Here is a 21066-nt window from a genome sequence, read left to right as displayed (position 1 = left end):
AAAAGCAAGGACCTACAACGAATGCTACTTTCCCCAGCAAGGTTATCATTTAAAATTGAAGGAGAAATAAGGAGCTTCACAGACAAGAAAAAGCTGAAGGACTTTGTTAACACCAAACCAATATTGCAACAAAGGTTAAAGGGCTTACTTCAAGAAGAAGAAAAAGAAAAAGAAAAAGAAAAGGAAGAAAAAAACCCCAAAGGAAAACAGTCTAAATATAAAATGGCAGTACATATGTATCTATCAATAATCACCTTAAATGTAAATGGCTTAAATGTTCTAACCAAATGACAGAGGGTAGCCGAATGGACAAAAAACAAGATTCATATATATGCTGCCTCCAAGAGACCCATCTCAAGTTGAAAGATACACACAGACTAAAAGTAAAGGGATGGAAAAAGATATTTCATGAAATGGAAAAGAGAATAAAGCTGGGGTAGCAGTACTGTATCTGACAAAATGGCTTTAAAACAAGGCTATAGTAAGAGACAAAGGAGAACACTACATAATGATAAAGGGAACAAACCAAGAAGATGATAAAATCCTAGTAAACATTTACGCAGCCAACATAGGAGCACCTCAATATGTAAAGCACATCTTGATGGACATAAAAGGAGATATCAACAGAAATACAGTAACAATTGGGGATTTTAATACCCCACTGACTTCAATGGATAGATCTTCCAGGCAGAAAATCAACAAGAGACAGAGGCCTTAAACAACATACTAGATCAAATGGATTTAATCGGTATCTTCAGAGCATTTCACCCCCTACAGCAGCCCCAAAGCAGCAGAACATATGTACTTTTCAGGTGCATGTGGAACGTTTTCTAGGATAGACCACATGATAGGACAGAAAATAAGTCTCAGTAAATTTAAGGAGATTGAAATCATATTAAGTATCTTCTCTGACCACAATGCTATGAAACTAGAAACGAATCACAAGAATAACACTTAAAAACATGCAAAGACATGGAAGCTAAATAACATGTTATTAAACAATAAACAGGTCAAGAAGATCAAGGAAGAAATTCAAAGATACCTTGAAACAAATGAAAACAAGGGCACAACAATCTAAAATCTGTGGGACACTGGGGAAGAAATCCTAAGAGGGAAATTCATAGTATTACAGGCCTATCTCAAAACACAAGAAAAAGCTCAAATAAACATTCTAGCTTCACACTTAAAGGAACCTGAAAAATAACAACAAAGCCCAAAGTGAATAGAAGGAAGGAAATAAATAAGGTTAGAGCAGAAATAAATGAAATAGAGTCTAAAAAAAATGACATAAAAGATCAATGAACACAAGAGCTGGCTCTCTGAAAAGAGAAACAAGATTGACAAACCTTTAAACAGACTCATCAAGAGAAAAAGAGAGAGGACTAAAATAAATAAAATCAGAAACAAAAGAGGAGAGATAACAACTGACACTAAAGAAACACATAGGATTTTAAGAAAATATTACAGACAATTAAACGCCAACAAACTGGACATCCTGGAACAAATGGATAAATCCCTGGACCAGATGGCTTCATAGGTGAATTTAACCAAACATTCCGAGAAGAACTAACACTTCTCTTTCTCAAAATATTTCATAAAATCAAGAGGGATGTCTCTGAAACTCATTTTACAAAGCCAGCACTATCCCAATTCCAAAACCAGATAAAGACATTACAAATAAAGAAAATTATAGGCTAATAATACTGATGAAAACAGATACTAACATCCTCAAGAAAATATCAGGAAACCAAATACAGCAATGCATCGAAAAGATCATACACCATGATCAAGTGGGATTTATTCCAGAATGCAAAGATGATACAATATTCACAAATCAATAAATGTGATTTACCACATAAACAAAATGAAGGATAAAAGCCACATGATTATATCTACAGATGCAGAAAAAGCTTTTGATAAAATCCAACACCCATTTATGATAAAAACTCTCAGCAAAGTAGGAATAGAGGGAACAAACTCAAACCTAATAAGGGCCATATATGAGAAACCCAGTGCCAGCACCATACCCAATGGGCAAAAATTACAAGCATTCCCCTTAAGATGGGGAACAAGACAGTGATATCTGCTTTCACCTTTCTTATTCAACACAGTACTGGAAGTCCTAGCCATAACAATCAGACAAGAAGAAGAAATGAAAGGCATCCAAATTGGAAAGGAAGAAGTAAAACTGTATTTATTTGCAGATGACATGATACCTGTTCATATAGAACCCCAAAGACTCCACTGAGAAACTACTAGAACTAATGAATGAATGCAGCAAAGTAGTAGGATACAAAATATCCAGAAATCAGCTGCATTTTTATAAACCAATAACTAACAGAAAATGAAATTAAACAAACAATCCCATTCACCATTGCTTCAGAAAGAACAAAATACCCAGGAATAAACCTAACCAAGGATGTAAGAGACCTGTACTTGGAAAACTACAAGACACTGAAGAAAGAAACTGAAGAAGATACAAATAAGTGAAAGTATATACCATGTTCATGAATAGGGAGAATTAATATCCTTAAAATGTCCATGCTACCGAAAGCAATCCACAGACTCAATGCAATTACTATCAAGATTCCAATGATGTACTTCACAGAACTAGAACAAGTATCTCAAAAATTTATATGGAACCACAGAAGGGCCTGCATAGCAAAAGCGATCTGGAAAAAGAAGGACAAAGTTGGATGAATCACACAATTTAATATCAAACTATACTATAAGGCCATAGTAATCAAAACAGCATGGTACTGGCATAAAATCAGACACACAGATCATTGGAACTGAACAGAGAGCCCAGAAATAAACCCATGCCTTTAAAGTCAATTAATATTTCACAGAGGAAGCCAGCACATACAATGAGCTAAAGATAGCCTATTTAATAAGTGGTTTTGGGAAAATTGGACATAGGTGCAGAAAAATATAACTAGATCACCTTCCTGCCCAACACACACAAGAATAAATTCAAAATGGATCAAACACTTAAATGTTAGACCCGAAATCATAAAAATTCTAGAAGAAAACATAGGCAGCAATATCTCGGACACTGCTCACAGAAATTTTTTATCAGTACATCTCTCCAAGCAAGGGAAATAAAAGAAAAAAAACAACAACAACTGGGACTTCATCAAGATAAAGTTCTTCCACAGCAAAGGAAATTGTCAACAAAATGAAGAGGAAACCTGCAGAATGGGAGAACATATTTGCTAACACATTTGATTTAGGGTTAATATCTAAAATTTATAAAGCACTTGCAAAACTCACTGCCAAAAAAACAAACAACTCCATTAAAAAATGGGGAAAGGACATGAACAGAGACTTCTCCAAAGAGGGCAAACAGGTGGTCAAGAGACATACGCAAAGTCAGTCAACATCTCTATCACTGGAGAAATGCAAATTAAAACCACAATGAGGTACCATCTCATACCTATCAGAATGGCTATCATCTGTATATCAACAAACAACAAGTGCTGGTGAAGTTGTGGAGAAAAGGCAAACCTCCTGAACTGTTAGTGGGAATGCAGACAGCTGCAGCCACTGTGCATACTGCACTGTGGAGAGCAGTATGGAGACACGTCAAAAAATTTAAAATGGATCTGCCTTTTCACCCAGCGATCCCACTTTTAAGAATATATCTCAAGGAACCCAAAACACAAATTCAAAAGAACATAAGCACCCCTATGTTCATCGCAGCATTATTTACAGTTGCCAAGATATGGAAGCAGCCCCAGTGTCCATCAATAGCGGAGTAGATAAAACAACCACAGGACATTTATACAATGGAATAAAACTTGGCCATTTTACCATTTGCAATGGCATGGGTGGACCTGGAGAACATTATGTTAAGTGAAGTAAGCCAATCAGAGAAAGACAAATACCATTATCATTTCACTCATAAGCGGAATCTAATGAACAAACTGAGCTAACAAGCAAAACAGACAGACTCATAGATGGAGAACAGGTGACAGTTAGTAGGGGGAGAGGGGAAGGGGAAGTTAGGTGGTAGAGCGATTGAGCATAAAAGAAAAAGCACTCATGGACATGGACATCAGAGAGTTGGTTACTGAGAGGAGTAGGAATAAGGGGACTAAATGGTAATGGGAAAAATATAATAAAGATTATATAAAGAGCTAAAAATAAAGATTATTTATCTAGAAACCTGTCTCACTTACTAAATCCTACTTCATGTTCTTACTCAGGATAGAGACTGCTTTTTTTTAAAATAAACTTTTCCCCAGTGCTTGCATATTGTTACGCTCTCCAAATTCAATAAATATTGATTGTACGCCATGGGTAAATTAGAATTAAAATCCAAGTAAAGTGAACTAGAAAAGACAAATCAATTTCTTTATTTATAATATGTGAAAAGATTAAATTCTGTAAATTTCATAAATAAGAGTATCCATGCATTTATATTAGTCCCGTTAGACTTGGAGTCAACAAAATTAGAAGACAGGAATGAAGAATACAACAGAATAAAACTTTTCTGCCTTCTGTTCAGTTATAAACACTTCAGCAGTGTACCCTAAATCCAAATGTTAATAATTGCTGAATACATACATTAAGCTCATTAGATTCATTTACTAATTGAAATTAAACAATTACATTACCTTTATCATTGCTATTTTTAGTTGGCTCTTAAAACAAATGTGAAATGAGCTAAATGAGACAACTGTTTGTGTATTCGTGAGTCTACACTGATTCTGGATTCCCCCTTTCACAGACGGCAATAACAAGGAAGCTATAATTGCAATATAAAAGAAGTGTTCTTACAAGCTACTGAGGGAAAAATTTTATCAGATTTAATTATTCTTCCTAAAGGGAAGAAATGTTTCACTTTATTATAACAATAGCCAAAAGGATTTATATGACTATGACCACTTAAGATTATAAGTTAAATATGCCTTTTACTTACATTGTCACTCAAGAAATGCATTCTTCTCAAAAACTGAAGACAGAGATCAATCAGCCCAAGATACAATGAAGAGTTTTAAGAGCAAAGTCACTTTCAGTCCCACATACTCCATTTTCCCAGGCCAGGATGGCTTTAAAGGAGTAATTAGTACCATACGCTATACTGTAAAATCAGTCACATTACATGACATTTTCCTTTGACTACTCTAGTCTTTATTCAGTATTCCTTGGAACTACGAAGGAAGTTCAAAAATCTGAAGTCTAGCATAAGTAAATAACTAAAGAGAACTTCAACTTCAGTTCTTCCAAAAGCATAGTTTCCAAAGTGAATTACTACTGCTATTTCTGAAACTTGGTTGCAGTCTGGAGAACTAACTAATCTTATGTTGATCTGCTCTCTAGGACTTACATAGAACCACCCTTGCAGACACAACCAAGTCTTCACTTTCATATACCATGCACTGTTGGGACAAAGTTTCTTTTGGAAATCTTGCCACCAGCATCCTTGTTATCCTCAGCTAAACATTTTGGGCCTTAACTGGTTTTTCATATTCTCATCCCCAAACTGCATTCTGCTTCCCCTATCCATCATTCAACCCTCATTTATTTTCTCCTTCTAAATCTTTTCACTTTTCTCCTGGAATCTTACTCCATGGTTACGAAATTCCAAATTATTCTTATCCTTAACTTCATGGGATTAACTAATGCCAGCCTCTTCTCTGAACACACAACTTCTGCTGCCCTCTCGGATGGATGCTGTTGTCTCTTATTCTAATTACCTTCGAATTGAAATATTAAAAAAAAATGCCTGGCTTATGCTTTGAAGTTATTTCCAGTATGTTATTCTTCTGCCCTTATATTTTTAAAAAACTGTATTATGTAGAGGTTTTGTACCATCCACCTGTACTATTTCCCCTCTCCCCTTGCCTTATTAATAAACTACTAGCTTCCTATCTGTAAAAGATTCATACTCTTATCCCTGTGCTGCAAGTCTTGTCATTAACCATTTCAATAGCCACTTGGAGGACTGATTCTACATCTTACCCAGTGTTCCTCAAAATACTATTCACCTATACCAGAATCATCTCAAGTGCTTTTTAAAATGCAGATTCTCGGGCATCATGTATAACTCTGAATCAGAATACCACAGTGCAAGGTCCAAGAATCAAATTAAATAACCGAGACTGTCAGAGTGGTTATCAAAACAAAATTTAACTACATCCTACTTAGAAGAGATATATATTTATATGCATTTATTGTTGCAAATGGCAGGATTTCCTTCTTTTTATCGCTGAATAAAATACCATTTTTTGTGTATGTGTATAATTTCCTTTATTCATCTGTTGATAGACACTTAGATCTTAAAAGTTCTCATCGTAGAAAAAAATGTGTAACTATGTGAGGTGATAGATGTTAATAAAACTTATTGTAGAAATCATTTTGTTATATACATATCAAATCATTATGTTGCACACCTTAAACTAATACAAAGTTAAATGCTATTTATAACTCAATAAAGCTGGAAAATATAAGTAAGTTGGTTTAGCTATTTTATTATCAGACAAGACAGACTTCAAGGCACAATGTACTACCATATTTAGAGAGGGACATATCACAATGAAAAAATGTTAAGTCCTTCAGGAAGTTTAAACAATCTTAAATTAGTACACATCTAGTAGTAAGACCTCAAAATATATAAATGAAAAATTAACAGAATTAAAATGAGAAGTAGACAAATCAACAGTAATAGTTGAAGACTATAACACTCACTCCTTAGCAACTGATAAAACCAGCAGACAAAAAATCAGGTTTGAACAAAATAATTAACAAACTTGACCTAACTGGCATATCTGAATGCTGTACTCAACTACAGAATATACATTTTTCAAGTGTACATTAAATATTTACCAAAATTGACCACATAATGGGACATCAAGCAAATCTCACCAAATTTCAAAGGATGAAATAATAAAGCATGTGTTCTGAAGACAATGAAAGTAAACTACAGAGCAATAATTAAAAAATAATAAACATTCTCAAATGCTTGGAAATTAAGTGGCATATTTCTAAACAACCCATGAGTCAAAGAAGAAATCACAATAGAATTAGACAACATTTTGAAATGAATAATAATGAACAAAACTTCAGAGGTACAGCTAAAGCTGTGCAGTTAAAAATTTAGAGCCTTAGAGTTCTAAAAGGGAGCCTGAAAAAAAAAAAATCACTGAAACAACTACCCATTTCAAGAAGTTAGAAAAAAGACAGCAAATTAAACCCCCAAAATGTATAGACATCTTAAAGGAAAGAGTAAAAATTAATGAAATAGGAAACAAATATATAATAGAGAAAATCAATCTTGATAGACCTTTGGCAAGAATGAAAGAGAAAAACCACAAATTACCCATACCAGAAATGAAAAAATGTAGTATTACTAAAGAGCCTATATATATATATATAGAAAGACTGGATATAAAAAATTCTTGATAACTTTTCTGAAATGGACAAATTCTTTCAAAAACATACCAAAATTGACATAAGGAGAACATAGTCATTTTCATATTTTCTTTAATATTATTTAAAAACTTCCCACAAAAAAAAACTTTAGACCCAGGTGGGTTCACCTGTGAATTCTTTCAAATAGGTAAGAAAGAAATAACATAAAATTTACATATATTCTTCCAGAGACTAGGTACATAAATAACAAACACTTCCTGATTCATTTTATGAGGCTAGCATAACCCGGACTCCACAAGACAGTAAGAAAGAATATGACAGACTAATATTTGTGATGAATTCAGTTGCAAATATTTGAAAAAATATTAGCAAACTGAATCTAGTGATATATGAAAAGACACAGAAGACCAAGTTGGATTTATTCCAAGATTGCAAAGTTGGTTTAATATTTAAAAATCAAGCAACATAATTTATCATATTAACAAATTAAAGCTGAAATATTATCATGGAAAAGCAACTGATAAAATATAACACCAGTTCATGATACAAATTCTCGTCAAAACGGAAACAGAGGGAACTTCTGTGTTCTGATAAAGCATATGCACAAAAAATCCTAGAGCAAACACCAGACTTAAGAATACATCGAGTATTTCCTGAGATGGGGAATGAGACAAGGATGCCCACTGTCACCACTTCTACTCAAGACTATACCAAAGATTTAGCCAATTCAATAAGTGAGGAAAACCCAGGAAGTAAATTATGTGAGCAGACTGAGTTCTGGGTGGTAATAAAAGGGGCAGGACAAGGGTAAAGGGGCAGGGAGGGAGGGGCACAGAAGACTGAACTGAACTTCAATTTTAAATTGTAAAGCACTTTCATTTCACTTCTAAGCTTCTCTGATTCTCTCTACAAACCTATAAGCCAGATAAAGAAGGTATTATTTACTTTTACTTTGCATATAATATACTATGGCTCAGAAAGTAAACTTGAGTAGTCTAAAGTCACATTTTTAAGAAGCAAAAAGTAATATGAGGACTGACCCAGAAAATGGAAGTTTATATCTAAGGTTTATTTTTTCAATAGATTTTTATTTTTACTTCTTTGTCACTTTTTTATTGTCGTTCAGTTACAGTTGTCCCAATGATTGCCTCGTTGCTCTCCCCTGCCCTGCCCCCACCACAGTCAATCTGCACCCTGTTGTCCATAACCATGGGTTCCTTTATACACGTTCCTTGATTTGCCCTTCCCCTTATTATTCCCCTGACCCTTTCCCCTCTGGTCACTGTCAGTTTGTTATTTATTACCATGTCTCTGGTTCTATTTTACTCGTTTGTTTTGTTGATTAGGTTTCACTTATAGGTGAGATCGTATGGTATTTGTCTTTCACTGCTGGGCTTATGTCACTTTGCATAATGCTATCCAGTTCCATCCAAGTTGTTGCAAAGGGTAGGAGTTCCTTCTTTTTTCCTGCTGCGCGGTATTCCACTGTGTAAACGTACCACAGTTTTTTGATTCACTCATTTACTGATGGGTACTTTGGCTCTTTCTAGCACTTGGCTATTGTAAATTGTGCTGCTATGAACACTGGGGTGCATAGGTACTTTTGAATTGGTGTTTTGAGATTCTTAGGGTATAATCCCAGCAGTGGAATCGCTGGGTCAAAAGGCAGTTCCATTTTTAGCTTTTTGAGGAAATTCCATACTGTTTTCCACAGTGGCTGCACCAGTCTGCATTCCCGACAACAGCGCATTAGGGTTCCCTTTCTCACAACATTGCCAGCACTTGTTTTCTGTTGTTTCCGATGGCCTTTCTGACCAGTGTGAAGTGGTATCTCATTGTGGTTTTAATTTGCATTTCTCTGATGGCTAGTGTTAATGAGCATCCTTTCATATGTCTCTGGGTCCCCTCTGTATGTCCTCCCTGGAGAAATGTCTGTTCAGGTCCTTTGTCCATTTTTTAATTAGACAGTTTGTCTTCCTGGCATTGAGTCATATGAGTTCTTTATATATTACGGAGATCAAAAACTTGTCCAAGGTATCGTTGGCAAATATGTTTTCCCATATGGTTGGTTCCCTTTTCATTTTGTTGATTCTTTTGTTTTAATTGTGCAGAAGCTTTTTAATTTGATGTAGTCCCATTTGTTTATTCTTTCCTTTATAATGCTTGCCCTAGGGGACGTATTGGTGAAAGTATTGCTGCATGGGATATCTGAAATTTTCCTGCTGATGTTCTCCTCTAGGACTTTTATGGTGTCACAATTTATATTTAAGTCTTTTATCCATCTTGAGTTTATTTTGGTGTGTGGTGTAAGTTGGTGTTCAAGTCTCAATACGTAATCTCACATGAGGGGAGCTAGAGAAGTGCAAAGGGAAATTTTGTCTGGAACTTGCTATTGGGTCTCCCAAAATTAAATAAAGTTGCCATTGAACTCATTATCTAGAATTTGCTTTTCTCCCTTATCTAAGAGTTTGGGAACATGGTCAGCTGAAATGGCAGACAAGTTTGCTCTGACTTTACATGCACAGAAATGATAAAATATTAAAAAATAAAGAGGACAAGCTCAAAAGAAAGGAAAATCCCTAGATGCTAGAAATGAAACAAGAACTTAAAATCAGAGTGAGAGGTGGGAACTGACCTAGATTCAAATATAGCTTCAGGGTCTGGTCCCTGGAGCTTTAGTGCCCATCTAGGAAGGGAGATTTGTTTTCCAGCTTTTAAGGCAAGAGTATATGTGGGTGAGTAACAAAGACCAGACTGTAGTTCTCTTCATGAAATCTGTACCCTGGATGAGCTGCCCAGTCATGAAAGAGAGTAGGAAAAACACGATACAATGGCTCAGGAAAACAGCAAACTTCCTATCAGGGAGGGACCTCAAGGAGGGGTGGCAGAGAGCAGATAAAGAGGACCCAAGAAATGGAACCAGAGGCTCAGGTTATAATTAAACATTAGGGAAATTTACACGATCTAGATAGCATGAAAACTCCTACACGAGAAAATACAAGGACCACTGAAATCCCTAGGGCTCTGGCAGCAACAGAAATTAAAAGGCACTGCCTGTACTTTGACAACACAGCATACAGGACTTCCACAGGGAAGAGGGAAAGAAAAACTTCACTGAAGATGTGATCATCTTCAAAAAATTACAAACCATACAAAAAGATACATTTTCATGAAGTCCAGTCAGCATATACAAGTAGGATATCTGTCATCAACCCAGAAAAAAAAGAACATTCCAAGAACAACCATAAAATAATATGTTTAGAAGGATTAAAATTAAAAAGTAAAACCATAATAAAAGATTAGGAGATTTTGGAAAATTCTGACATTTGCAAAAGAATCAAAACATCTGAAAACTATAGTCACTAAAATGAATACTCAAGTGGATACATTAAAAGCAAATTAGACATAATTGAAGAGACTCTTAGTTTACTGGAAAATAGATAGGAGTACATTATCCAGAATGAACTGAGGAGAAATAAAGAACAGAAAATATGAAAGTTCAATGAAAAGATATAGAAGACAAAAATCTAAGTTCAAAAAGAGAGAGTTGAGGGAATGAAGGAAAATAGACTATGGCTAAAATTTTTGGAAAATGAAGAGAACCATGAGAAGCACAACTTTTTAATAGAATGACTAATAACCAATTCACACCTAGACATAGGTTAGCGAAACTACATAACATCAAACATTTCTGGCGAAAGATTTCTAATCAGCAGCAAAATAAGTCATGGCCTGTGGAAGTAAAGAAAAATAACTCAATCCAGCTAATTACCATCCCTTCCTTATTTCTTTCTTAACTCAATGGAGAGATGTATGCCAGAAGAAGAGACACTTGGACCAGAGTAGATGGAATTACCAAACACCAACAATATCTGGGAAGACACTTAATTCAGTGGAAAGTGTACCTGTTTCCTAAATGTGAGGTAGAACAGATGACCTAGACATAAGGCTCCAGAAGCTTTTGCCTGTATACTCTTTCTAGCCAAAAGTTGGATTTCTCAGTGGCAGAGGCTTAGGCAGATTTATTTATGGAGATATAAAGTGAACTTTACATATAAAGCATAGTAATGAAAACTGAAGTCTCTGGAATCAGACTAATGGGGATCAAATCTTGACTCTGCCTGTTTAAGCACTGAGTCAATTTGGTCACATTACTTTACTTCTTCTATGTCTACTATGTCTATGTCTAGGCAATTTTAAAAGATTAAATAAGCAAAGACATGTAAAGCATTTGGCATAATATCTAGCACAGAGTAGGTGTTTAATAAAGCCCAGGTATTATCATCACTTAATTTTGACCATAGTACTATGATTACATACAGGGTCTGGCAGAAGTAACGCCTGCTTGAGTGTGGTTGGTAGGGTAATAATATGGGTGTAATAATCTGTAGGTTTAATTGGAACATTTCACCTAAACTGTTGTATGATGTGCTTGAGTGTGGTATTGTTGTTACAGAATTACGTTCTTCTGATTTTGTAGTAAAATAGTTTGTAATAAAAAAGGCTGTTATTTGTGCTGAACCCTGTAGTTTGAACAAGTTATTTTTAAATATGACTACTAAAAAGCTAAAATATAGGAAACATACTCTGACATCTACTGAGCAGCCCACAGTCCATGATGGGTTTCCCAGCACTTGATTTTGGCATAGAAGATGAACTAGTGAAGACTTCCCAACACCTGTAAAAGATATAAGAACTCTAGTCATAAAAGAGACATGGTGAAATCTAGTATGGCAAAAGTATTATTGAGAATATATAGTAATAGTGCTATGTAAAGTATGGTTGTTTCAAGGGTGTTCACACCATACCATTTAATAAGCTTTATCAGTAAATAGATGGTCAAGGAAAGTGTTCTCTAAAATTCACTTAATGAGGGCTTGTTAAAGCACAGAATGCTGGGTCCTGCCCCCCGTTTGCTATTCAGCAGCTCTGTCGTGGAGTTCAAAATTTTGCACTTTTTTTTTTAAGATTTTACTTATTTTTTTAGAGAGGGGAAGGGAGAAAGAGACGGAGATAAACATCAACATGTGGTCGCCTCTCATGCGGGCCTTGCTGGGGACCTGGCCTGTAACCCAGGCATGTGCCCTACACTGGAAATTGAACCAGCAACCCTTCGGTTTGCAGGCCGGCGCTTAGTCCACTGAGCCACACCAACTAGGGCAAATTTTGCACTCTTAACAAACTCTCTGGTGATGCTGATGCTACTGGTCCAGGGGAATCACTCTGAGAACTGCTGTTCTAGGGCAATTTCATATGAACTAATCTTTTCCTTCTGAGTAATGTCATCAATTCAACCTCTTTATTTTTTCTTTTTCTAAAGATTTTATTTATTTATTTTTAGAGAGAAGGGGAGGGAGAAAGAGAGGGAAACAAACATCGATGTATGAGAGAAACATCAGTAGGTTGCCTCTCCCACATGACCCTACAGGGGACTGGGCGCAACGCAGGCACATGCCCTGACCGGGAATCCAACTGATGACTTTTCACTTTGCTGGACAATGCTCAACCAACTGAGCCACACCAGTCAGGGCATATTCAGTGTATTTTAGAATTGTAGAATACTAACAGATCTTCAAGGTAATCCTCTATCTTGATCACCAATGGAGAGGTCCCTTCCATAGCACCCTGTTAGATGGTCTTCCAGATTGTGCTTGAACACTGTCAGTGACAGGGACTCACCGTTTCACAATTCCTCATTTGGACATGCCAATTCTCTTATACAATAATTTTTAAAAGGCAGCTAACCACTTGGCCCAGCTTTACCCTCTGGGAAAAAAGAACAACTCTACTCCCTCTTCTACATCACAACACTTAACTTTAAGGCAGCACTTTATTTTCCTTTAGTTTTCCTGGGTTCAGAGGAATCTGTATGAAGGAGAAAGAAAATGAGTTCTCCCTGTGCATTGATGGAGTCATTCATTCAATTAACATTTTGATACCACTATGTCAAGCATGGTTGGTGAATCTTTATGCACCATGAGTTATATCAAAAATTTAGATACCCTGGCCAAGTGGCACACTTGATTGGAGCACCAGGGCATATACCTAGGTTGCAGGTTCAATCCACCAATTCGGGGGCAAATGGGGGGCAACCAATCAATAGTTCTGTCACTTCAATGTTTCTCTCTCTCTCTTTCCCTTCCTTCCTCTCTCTCCAAAATCAATAAACATATCCTTAGGTGAGGATTAAAAAAATATATAGACCATTTCTTTGTGTGCATTTTTATGTATGAACCTATCATTCGTGTTTATTTTTTATTACATAAAGTTATATTTACTGATAATCAGAAAGTATTTTTAAAAAAGGAAAAAAAAATCACCTGAAGAGCACTACTGTTAACATGTAGGTTTAATTCCATAAGCAGTTTTACTATAAGCATATTGTTATTGTGAACATATACATGGTATACTTAAAACCAGTAAATCATAAGCCTTTGTTTACAGATCTGGTTCTGTCTGGAATATACTACCCATTCTCCTCCACCCCCTGCCTGATGAATTAATCTGTCAACACTCAGCATCATTCTAGTTATAGTCTTTTCTGACTCCACACAGATAGAACTAAGTGCATAATCTACCACCCTCTGGGCCCCCAACTGTATCCTGTAAATTTTTTACACAATACTTATAACATTATTATATTTGTTCATAGGTTTTATTTACTCCATTTAATTTTAATTTCTTTGAGGATTCAGATTGGGTTTTACTTATCTCCACCCTGCCCCATATCCAGTACTCAGAACAGGTCCTTGATTAGTATTTATTTAGTGACTAAAATTTTGCATTATTACAGAATCTTTCTAAATATGTTTAATGTCTCCATTGTAATTCAGAACACTGACATAACAATTTACTTAACCATTCACTCATTATTAGATATTTAGGATGTTTTAAAGTTTTCATTATGTTAACATTTTCTATTTAAACTTTTGCTTAAAGTTAAAATTATTTCCTTAGTATACCTTCCCAGAAGTGAAATTCATATGTAAAAGGAAATAAACATTTAAAGATTTTAATATACATTGGTAACTTTCATCTGCTGACTGTGTTACCAGCCATACGCATAAGCATGCAATTCTTGTTGCACCTCAGCAATGTTAAGTAGTTGCTTAGTGTTATTAATTTTCATGACCTCTTTATAGATTAGACGTCTCATGTAATTGAATCAAACATTTTCCCAGGTTTTCCTTTTATTCTTTTGCATACAAAAATTTAAGATTTTTGTCACTTAAACTTAGTTTTTGTCTTTGTATTGACTGCATTGCATCTGTGATTTCTGGGGCATAGTTTTGATTTTTGTGTTAGCATATAAGTTTGTTTATGTTAGAAGCATATATCTAGACATTAGTTATCAGTTTGATGCAAGGCTTGAGCTTCTAGTTAAGCTTAACTGTATCAGAGTAAGCATTTTTATGCAGTAACACATATAGCTCTCCCTGAATTAACTTAGGGTGATAAGAGTTAGCTAATACATTGTCCTGTGCTGGTGTGGCTCAGTGGACTGAGTCCCGGCCTGTGAATTAAAGGGTCACCAGTTTGATTCCCAATAAAGGCACATGCCTGGGTTGCATGCCAGGTCCCCAGTGGGGAGCATATGAGAGGCAACCATACATAGAGGTTTCTTTCCCTTCCTTTCTCTCTCCCTTCCCTGCTCTCTAAAAATAAATAAATAAAGTCTTAAAAAAGAAAAGAGCTAACACCGAGTGAATTCTGAACAGTACGAAAAACTGACATACCAGAAACAATGACTAATTATTCATTTCTTTAAGAATTTCTTGGGGCGGGGGGGGCGAACAAGATGGTGCAGGAGTGAATGAAAGTCACACTGACCTCCTCCCAGGACCAATCTGGAATTACAACTAAATTGTGGAGAAATCACCTGGAACAAACAACTGATCAATAGTGAGAGAGGAGCCTTATAATCCCAGATGGACAGAAGAATCGACTGTAGCACAAAGTGACTGGCAAGGACTCTAGAAGGCAAGCTGGGCTCTAGAAGGCAAGCTGGGCGCCCACAGGCAAGCTGGGTGCTCCACCAGGGGGATATTTAAATGGCAAGTTGGATCTCCCTGAGAAGAGTGGGGTCTAAACCATGAGCCGAGATCCCCAGCCTATAGCACCAGAGCCCAAAAAGTACAGATAACAGGCAGCTGTGAAAAGTGGCAGGATTTTTCTCTGCCAAGATGAGTGGCTGGAGATGCAAACAGACATTTAAAGGGGCAACACATAAATTTTTATTTGCAGCCACTAACCCTGGGCTCCGGCAAAGGCCGGGGCAGAGTGGGCTAGAGACACCTGAGGAGAGACTGGGGAAGGAGGCTTTAGGGAGAGAACTGAGGGAATGGCTGTCAGGATCCCAATGATGCTGATTCATCCCCCATATGGCTGCAGCTAGCTTGCTCAGGCAGACCAAACCCCTAAGCAGCAGCAGCGTGAGAGGAAACAATAGCCCCACCCCCAGGAGGGACTCTACTGTGACCCTGCGGTGCTTAAGCCTGAGCGCTGAGTGCGGAGTGGCAGCTACAGATAGTAGATCCCTGGCTAAAGGGGTCGCAGAGTGAGCTATAGACACTTGAGGAGGGACTGGAGATGGAGGCTTTGGGGAGAGAGCTGAGAGAGTAGCCAGCAGGATCCCAGTGCTGAGTCATCCTCCATACAGCAGCAGCCATCTTGTTCAGGCAGACCACTCCCCTCTGAGGATTCAACAGGGGAAACAGTGGCCTAATTCCAGGAGGGATTCTTCCCTGCCCAGTGGTGCCTAAGCCTTACTGCTAAGTGCAACGTGACTAGATTAACAACTGAAGGGGGCAGCCACAGTCAGTAGATTCCTAGAAGTCTCCAACAGACTGCCTACATTCAGATGGGGTCAACATCTGACATTATCAGAGGCAGATCCAGAAAGAAAAAGCAGTTATAAATACTACAGGCTACTGAGACGAAATCCACTGTGGTCTTCTCTGTGATTTGCAGTATTTTCTTGACTACATAGCTTTTTACGTTCATTTTGCATCCATCAAGTTTGTGCATATTAAGTTATTAGATTTTATACTAATAGTCTATTCTCCCCTTTCTTTTAATAGTCTTAATCTCTTTACAACCTTATTAATACTGGTTTGTTTATGATTGATAGAGGGATAGCAAGGGGGAGTAATATTTGCAGAAGTGGGTTTGTTTCCTGAGCCTTGTGGTTTTGTTCTGGCAGCACCTGCACAAAAACACACGATTGAGGAGGGCACAGTGACCCTAGGCCAACCAGCTGGAGGGCTGGACTCACAAAAGAATGACCAAACATCAAATTCCAATTACTTCCAGGAAGTAAACATAAATGGCATAAAAGGCATCCAAAGAGCATCAAGTTCAACAGATCAAGAAGACTGCACCACTGAATCTCACAGGTTTGCTCACATGGATGTTTACACCACAAGGTCAGGAAGGCAAGACAGATCAATCAAAGAAGCAGAAGCAAAAAAGAAGAGTCTCACAAAAATGGGAAGACAAAGAAACATCCCGCAATCAAAGGGAAAGGGGAAATCCTCACAAAGAGAAGTAAATGAAATAGAGGCAAGTCAACTATCAGAGTTCAACTATATTGAGTTCAAAACAATGGTCCTAAGGAAGCTCAATAAGCTCAGTGAGCTCAGAGAGAATTATAAACTATAGGGAAACTAAGAGGAACTTACTGCAAACTATATCAGCATGAAAAAGGACATAAAAACTATCAGTAAGAGGCAAGAGGAAATAGATAATAAAATTTCTGAATTGAAGAATACAGTTGAAGGAATCAAAAGGAGGCTAGATGAAGCAGAGGATCAAATCAGCGAGCTGGAGGACAAGGTAGGAAAAAGCTCTCAGAAACAGCAAGAAAATGAAAAAAGACTCAAAAAGAATGAAGAGGCATTGAGGGAAATTCAGGACAAGCTGAAATGTAATAATATCCATATAATAGGGATACCAGAAGGAGAAGAGGAGCAAGGGATAGAGAACCTGTTTAAAAAAGTAATGATGGAAAACTTCCCTAATTTGAGAGGAGAAAAAGTCACAGAAGTCCAGGAGCACAGATGGTCCCATTTAAGAAGAACCCCAAAAGCCCCAATCTAAGACACATCATCATGAGGATGGCAAATATCAAAGAAAAACAGAATATCCTAAAGGCAGCAAGGGAGAAACAGGGAGTAACATATAAGGGAGGTCCAATATGGCTAGCAGCTGAATTCTCAACAAAAACACTACAAGCCAGAAGGGAATGGCAAGAATTATTCCAAGTCATGAAAAGCAAAGGCCAGCAACCAAGACGACTCTACCCAGCAAGGATCTCCATTAAAATGGAGGGTGAAATAAGCAGTTCTCAGACAAAAAATCGTTAAAAGAATACACCTCAACCAAACAAGCACTGGAAGATATGATAAAGGGACTGCTTTAAAAAGAGTGAGAGAGAGAGAAACATAAGTACAAAGGGAAAAATGAATAAGTACCTATTAATAATAACTTTACATGTAACTGATTAAATGCTCCAATCAAAAGACATAGGGTAGCCGAATGGGTAAGAAAACATGATGCACCATATGCTGCCTACAAAAGACCCACCTCAGAACAAAGGACCAACACAGACTGAAAGTAAAGGGATGGAAAAAGATATTCCAAGCAAAGGGATGTAAAGGGATGGAAAAAGATATTCCAAGCAAATGGACAGGAAACAAATGCCGGGGTAGCAATACTTGTATCAGACAAAATAGATTCCAAAACGAAGGTAATAAAAAGAGAGCCAGAAGGACACTTCATAATACTCAAAAGAAGAATGCATCAAGAAGTCATAAACATTGTAAACTTATATGCACCCAACATAGGAGCATCCAAATATTTAAGAAAAATCTTGGAGGACTTCAAGAAAGAGATGGACAGCATCACACTGATAGTAGGGGATTTTAACACCCCACTGTCAACAATGGATAGATCTTCCAAACAAAATATCAACAGGGATATTGTGGAACTGAATGATGCATTAGATCAAATGGACTTAACTGACATATATAGAACCTTTCTTCCCAAAGGAGCAAAATACACATGCTTTTCAAATGCACATGGAACATTTTCAAAAATAGACCACATGAAAGGATGCAAAACAAGCCTCAACAAATCCAAGAACATGGAAATCCTAAGAAGCATTTTATCAGACCACAAGGGCTTGAAACTAGAAACCAACCTCAAGGAAAACACTCAAAAACGTTTAAACTCATGGAGATGGAATAGCATACTATTAAACAATGAAAGGGTCAATAGTGAGATGAAAGAAGAAATCAAAAAATTTCTGGAAGCAAATGAAAATGAACACACAACAGTGGGACACAGTAAAGGCAGTCCTGAGAGGAAAGTTCATAGCAATACAGGCCTACCTTAAAAAGACATTTCAAATAAACAACCTAACCTTACAGCTTCAAAAACTGGAGAAACAACAAACAAAGAAAGCCCAGTGGGAGTAGAAGGAAGGAAATAATCAAGATCAGAGCAGAATTGAATGCCATAGAGACTAAAAGAACAATTCAGAGGATCAACAAATCCAAGAGCTGGTTCTTGAAAGATAAACAAAATCAACAGGCCTTTAAGCAGACTCATCAAGAAAAATAGGGAGAGGGTCCAAATAAAATATATCAGAAATGAAAGAGGCGAAATTACAACGGATACCACAGCAATACAAAGGATTGTAAGAAATTACTATAAACAATCATATGCCAAGAAATTTGAAAACCTCGATGAAATGGACAAATTTCTAGAAAATATATAAACTTCCAACATTGAATGAAGAAGAAGCAGAAAGCCTAAACAGACCGATAACAGCTGGTGAAATTGAAGCAGTTATCAAAAAATCTCCTGGCACACAAAAACCCTGGACCAGATGGTTTCACAGAGGAACTTTACAAAACATTTAAGGAAGGGACAACCCCTGTCCTTGGACTATTCCAAAAAATGTCAGAAGAGGGAAGACTCCCCAAACTCTTTTTTTATGAGGCCAGCATCATCCTAATCCCAAAACCATATAAAGACACAACCAACAAAGAAAACTACAGGCCAATATCACTGATGAACATAGATGCTAAAATTCTTAACAAAATATTGGCAAACCGTATCCAGCAATACATTAAAAAGATCATCCACGATGATCAAGCGGGATTCATCCCAGGGATGCAGGAATGGTTCAATATTCGCAAGTCAATAAACATAATACAACATGTAAACAAAAGGAAAGACAAAAATCACATGATCATATTAACAGATGTGGAGAAAACATTTGATAAGGTATAGCATCCATTTATGATAACAACCGTCAGTAAAGTGGGAGTAAAGGGGACATACCTCAACATAATAAAGGCCATATATGAAAAACCTACAGCCAACCTCATACTCAATGGGCAAAAGCTAAATGCTTTCCCACTAAGATGGGGAACAAGACAAGGATGTCAGCTTTCACCACTTCTACATAGTTTTGGAAGTCCTAGGCACCATGACCAGACAAGAAAAAGAAATAAAAGGCATCCAAGTTGGAAAGGAGAAAATAAAACTGTCACTGTTTGCACACAACATGATAGTGTACATAGAAAACCCCATACACTCCACCAAAAAACTATATGACCTAATAACTGAATTTGGCTAAACAGCAGGATACAAAGTCAATATTCAGAAACTGAAGGCATTTTTGTACAACAACAATGAAATATCGGAATCAGAAATCAGGAAAAAAATCCCATTTGCTATAGCAACATGAAAAATAAAGTACCTGGGCATAAAGTTAACCAAGGAGGTAAAAGATTTGTACTCAGCAAACTACACAACACTGAAGAAAGAAATAAGAAAGACACATAAATGGAAGCATATACCATGTTCATGAATTGGAAGAATTAACATCATCAAAATGTCCATACTACCCAAAGCAATTTATAGATTCAACGTAATTCCTATTAAAATACCAATGACATATTTCACGGATATAGAACATTTCAAAAATTTATATAGAACCATAAACAATTCCAAATAGCTGCAGCAATTTTGAAAAAGAAGAACAAAATAGGATGGATCATAATATCTAACATCAATGATATTAGAAGGCCACTGTAATCAAAACAGTCTGGGGCTGGCATAAGAACAGAAACATAGATCAATGGAACAGAATAGCCCAGAAATAAACCCATGTCTCTATGGTCAATTAATATTCACCAAAGGGCTCAGAAGCCTAAAATGGAATAAAAATAGCCTCTTCAACAAATTGTGTCGGGAGATCTGCACAGATACATGCAAAAAATTGAAATTCGACCACCAACTTACCCCATAAACCAAAATAAACTCAAGATGGATAAAAGACTTAAATAAACATAAGTCACAACACCATAAAAATCCTACAGGAGAACACAGGCAGGAAACTCAGATATTCCACACAGCAATATTTTCACTGATATGTCCCCTAGAGCAAGGGACATAAAGCAAAAAATAAAAAAATGGGACTTCATCAAAATATTAGGGACTTCTGCATGGCTACAGAAAACATTAGCAAAATGAAAAGGGAACCAATCATAGGGGAAAACATTTTTTGCCAATGATGCCTCAGACAAGGGTTTGATCTCCAAAATCTATAAAGAACTCACACGACTCCACTCCAGGAAGACAAACAATCAATTAAAAAATGGGTAAAGAACCTGAACA

General features: G+C 36.7%; 2 protein-coding genes across 2 annotated transcripts in view; one reads left to right on the top strand and one right to left on the bottom strand.

The window, feature by feature from the left end:
• GTF2E1 (general transcription factor IIE subunit 1) overlaps positions 1-21066 on the top strand; it is a 96848-nt gene that overhangs the window by 18601 nt on the left and 57181 nt on the right. The gene's annotated exons all lie outside the window — the stretch shown is intronic.
• The window catches only part of RABL3 (RAB, member of RAS oncogene family like 3), a 63693-nt gene that overhangs the window by 39761 nt on the left and 2866 nt on the right, over positions 1-21066 (bottom strand). Inside the window, exon 2 of the mRNA XM_054575251.1 lies at positions 11964-12055. Within this exon, the coding sequence (XP_054431226.1) occupies positions 11964-12055 (92 nt within the window). The remainder of the gene's footprint in view (positions 1-11963; positions 12056-21066) is intronic.

The sequence above is a fragment of the Pteronotus mesoamericanus genome, unplaced genomic scaffold, assembly GCF_021234165.1.
Source record: "Pteronotus mesoamericanus isolate MK-2021 breed Mesoamerican mustached bat unplaced genomic scaffold, CSHL_Meso_final contig_27, whole genome shotgun sequence".
In the NCBI taxonomy this organism is placed as follows: Eukaryota; Metazoa; Chordata; class Mammalia; order Chiroptera; family Mormoopidae; genus Pteronotus; species Pteronotus mesoamericanus.
Note: the sequence above shows the minus strand (reverse complement) of the source record. Positions and strands in the feature narration are given on the sequence as shown.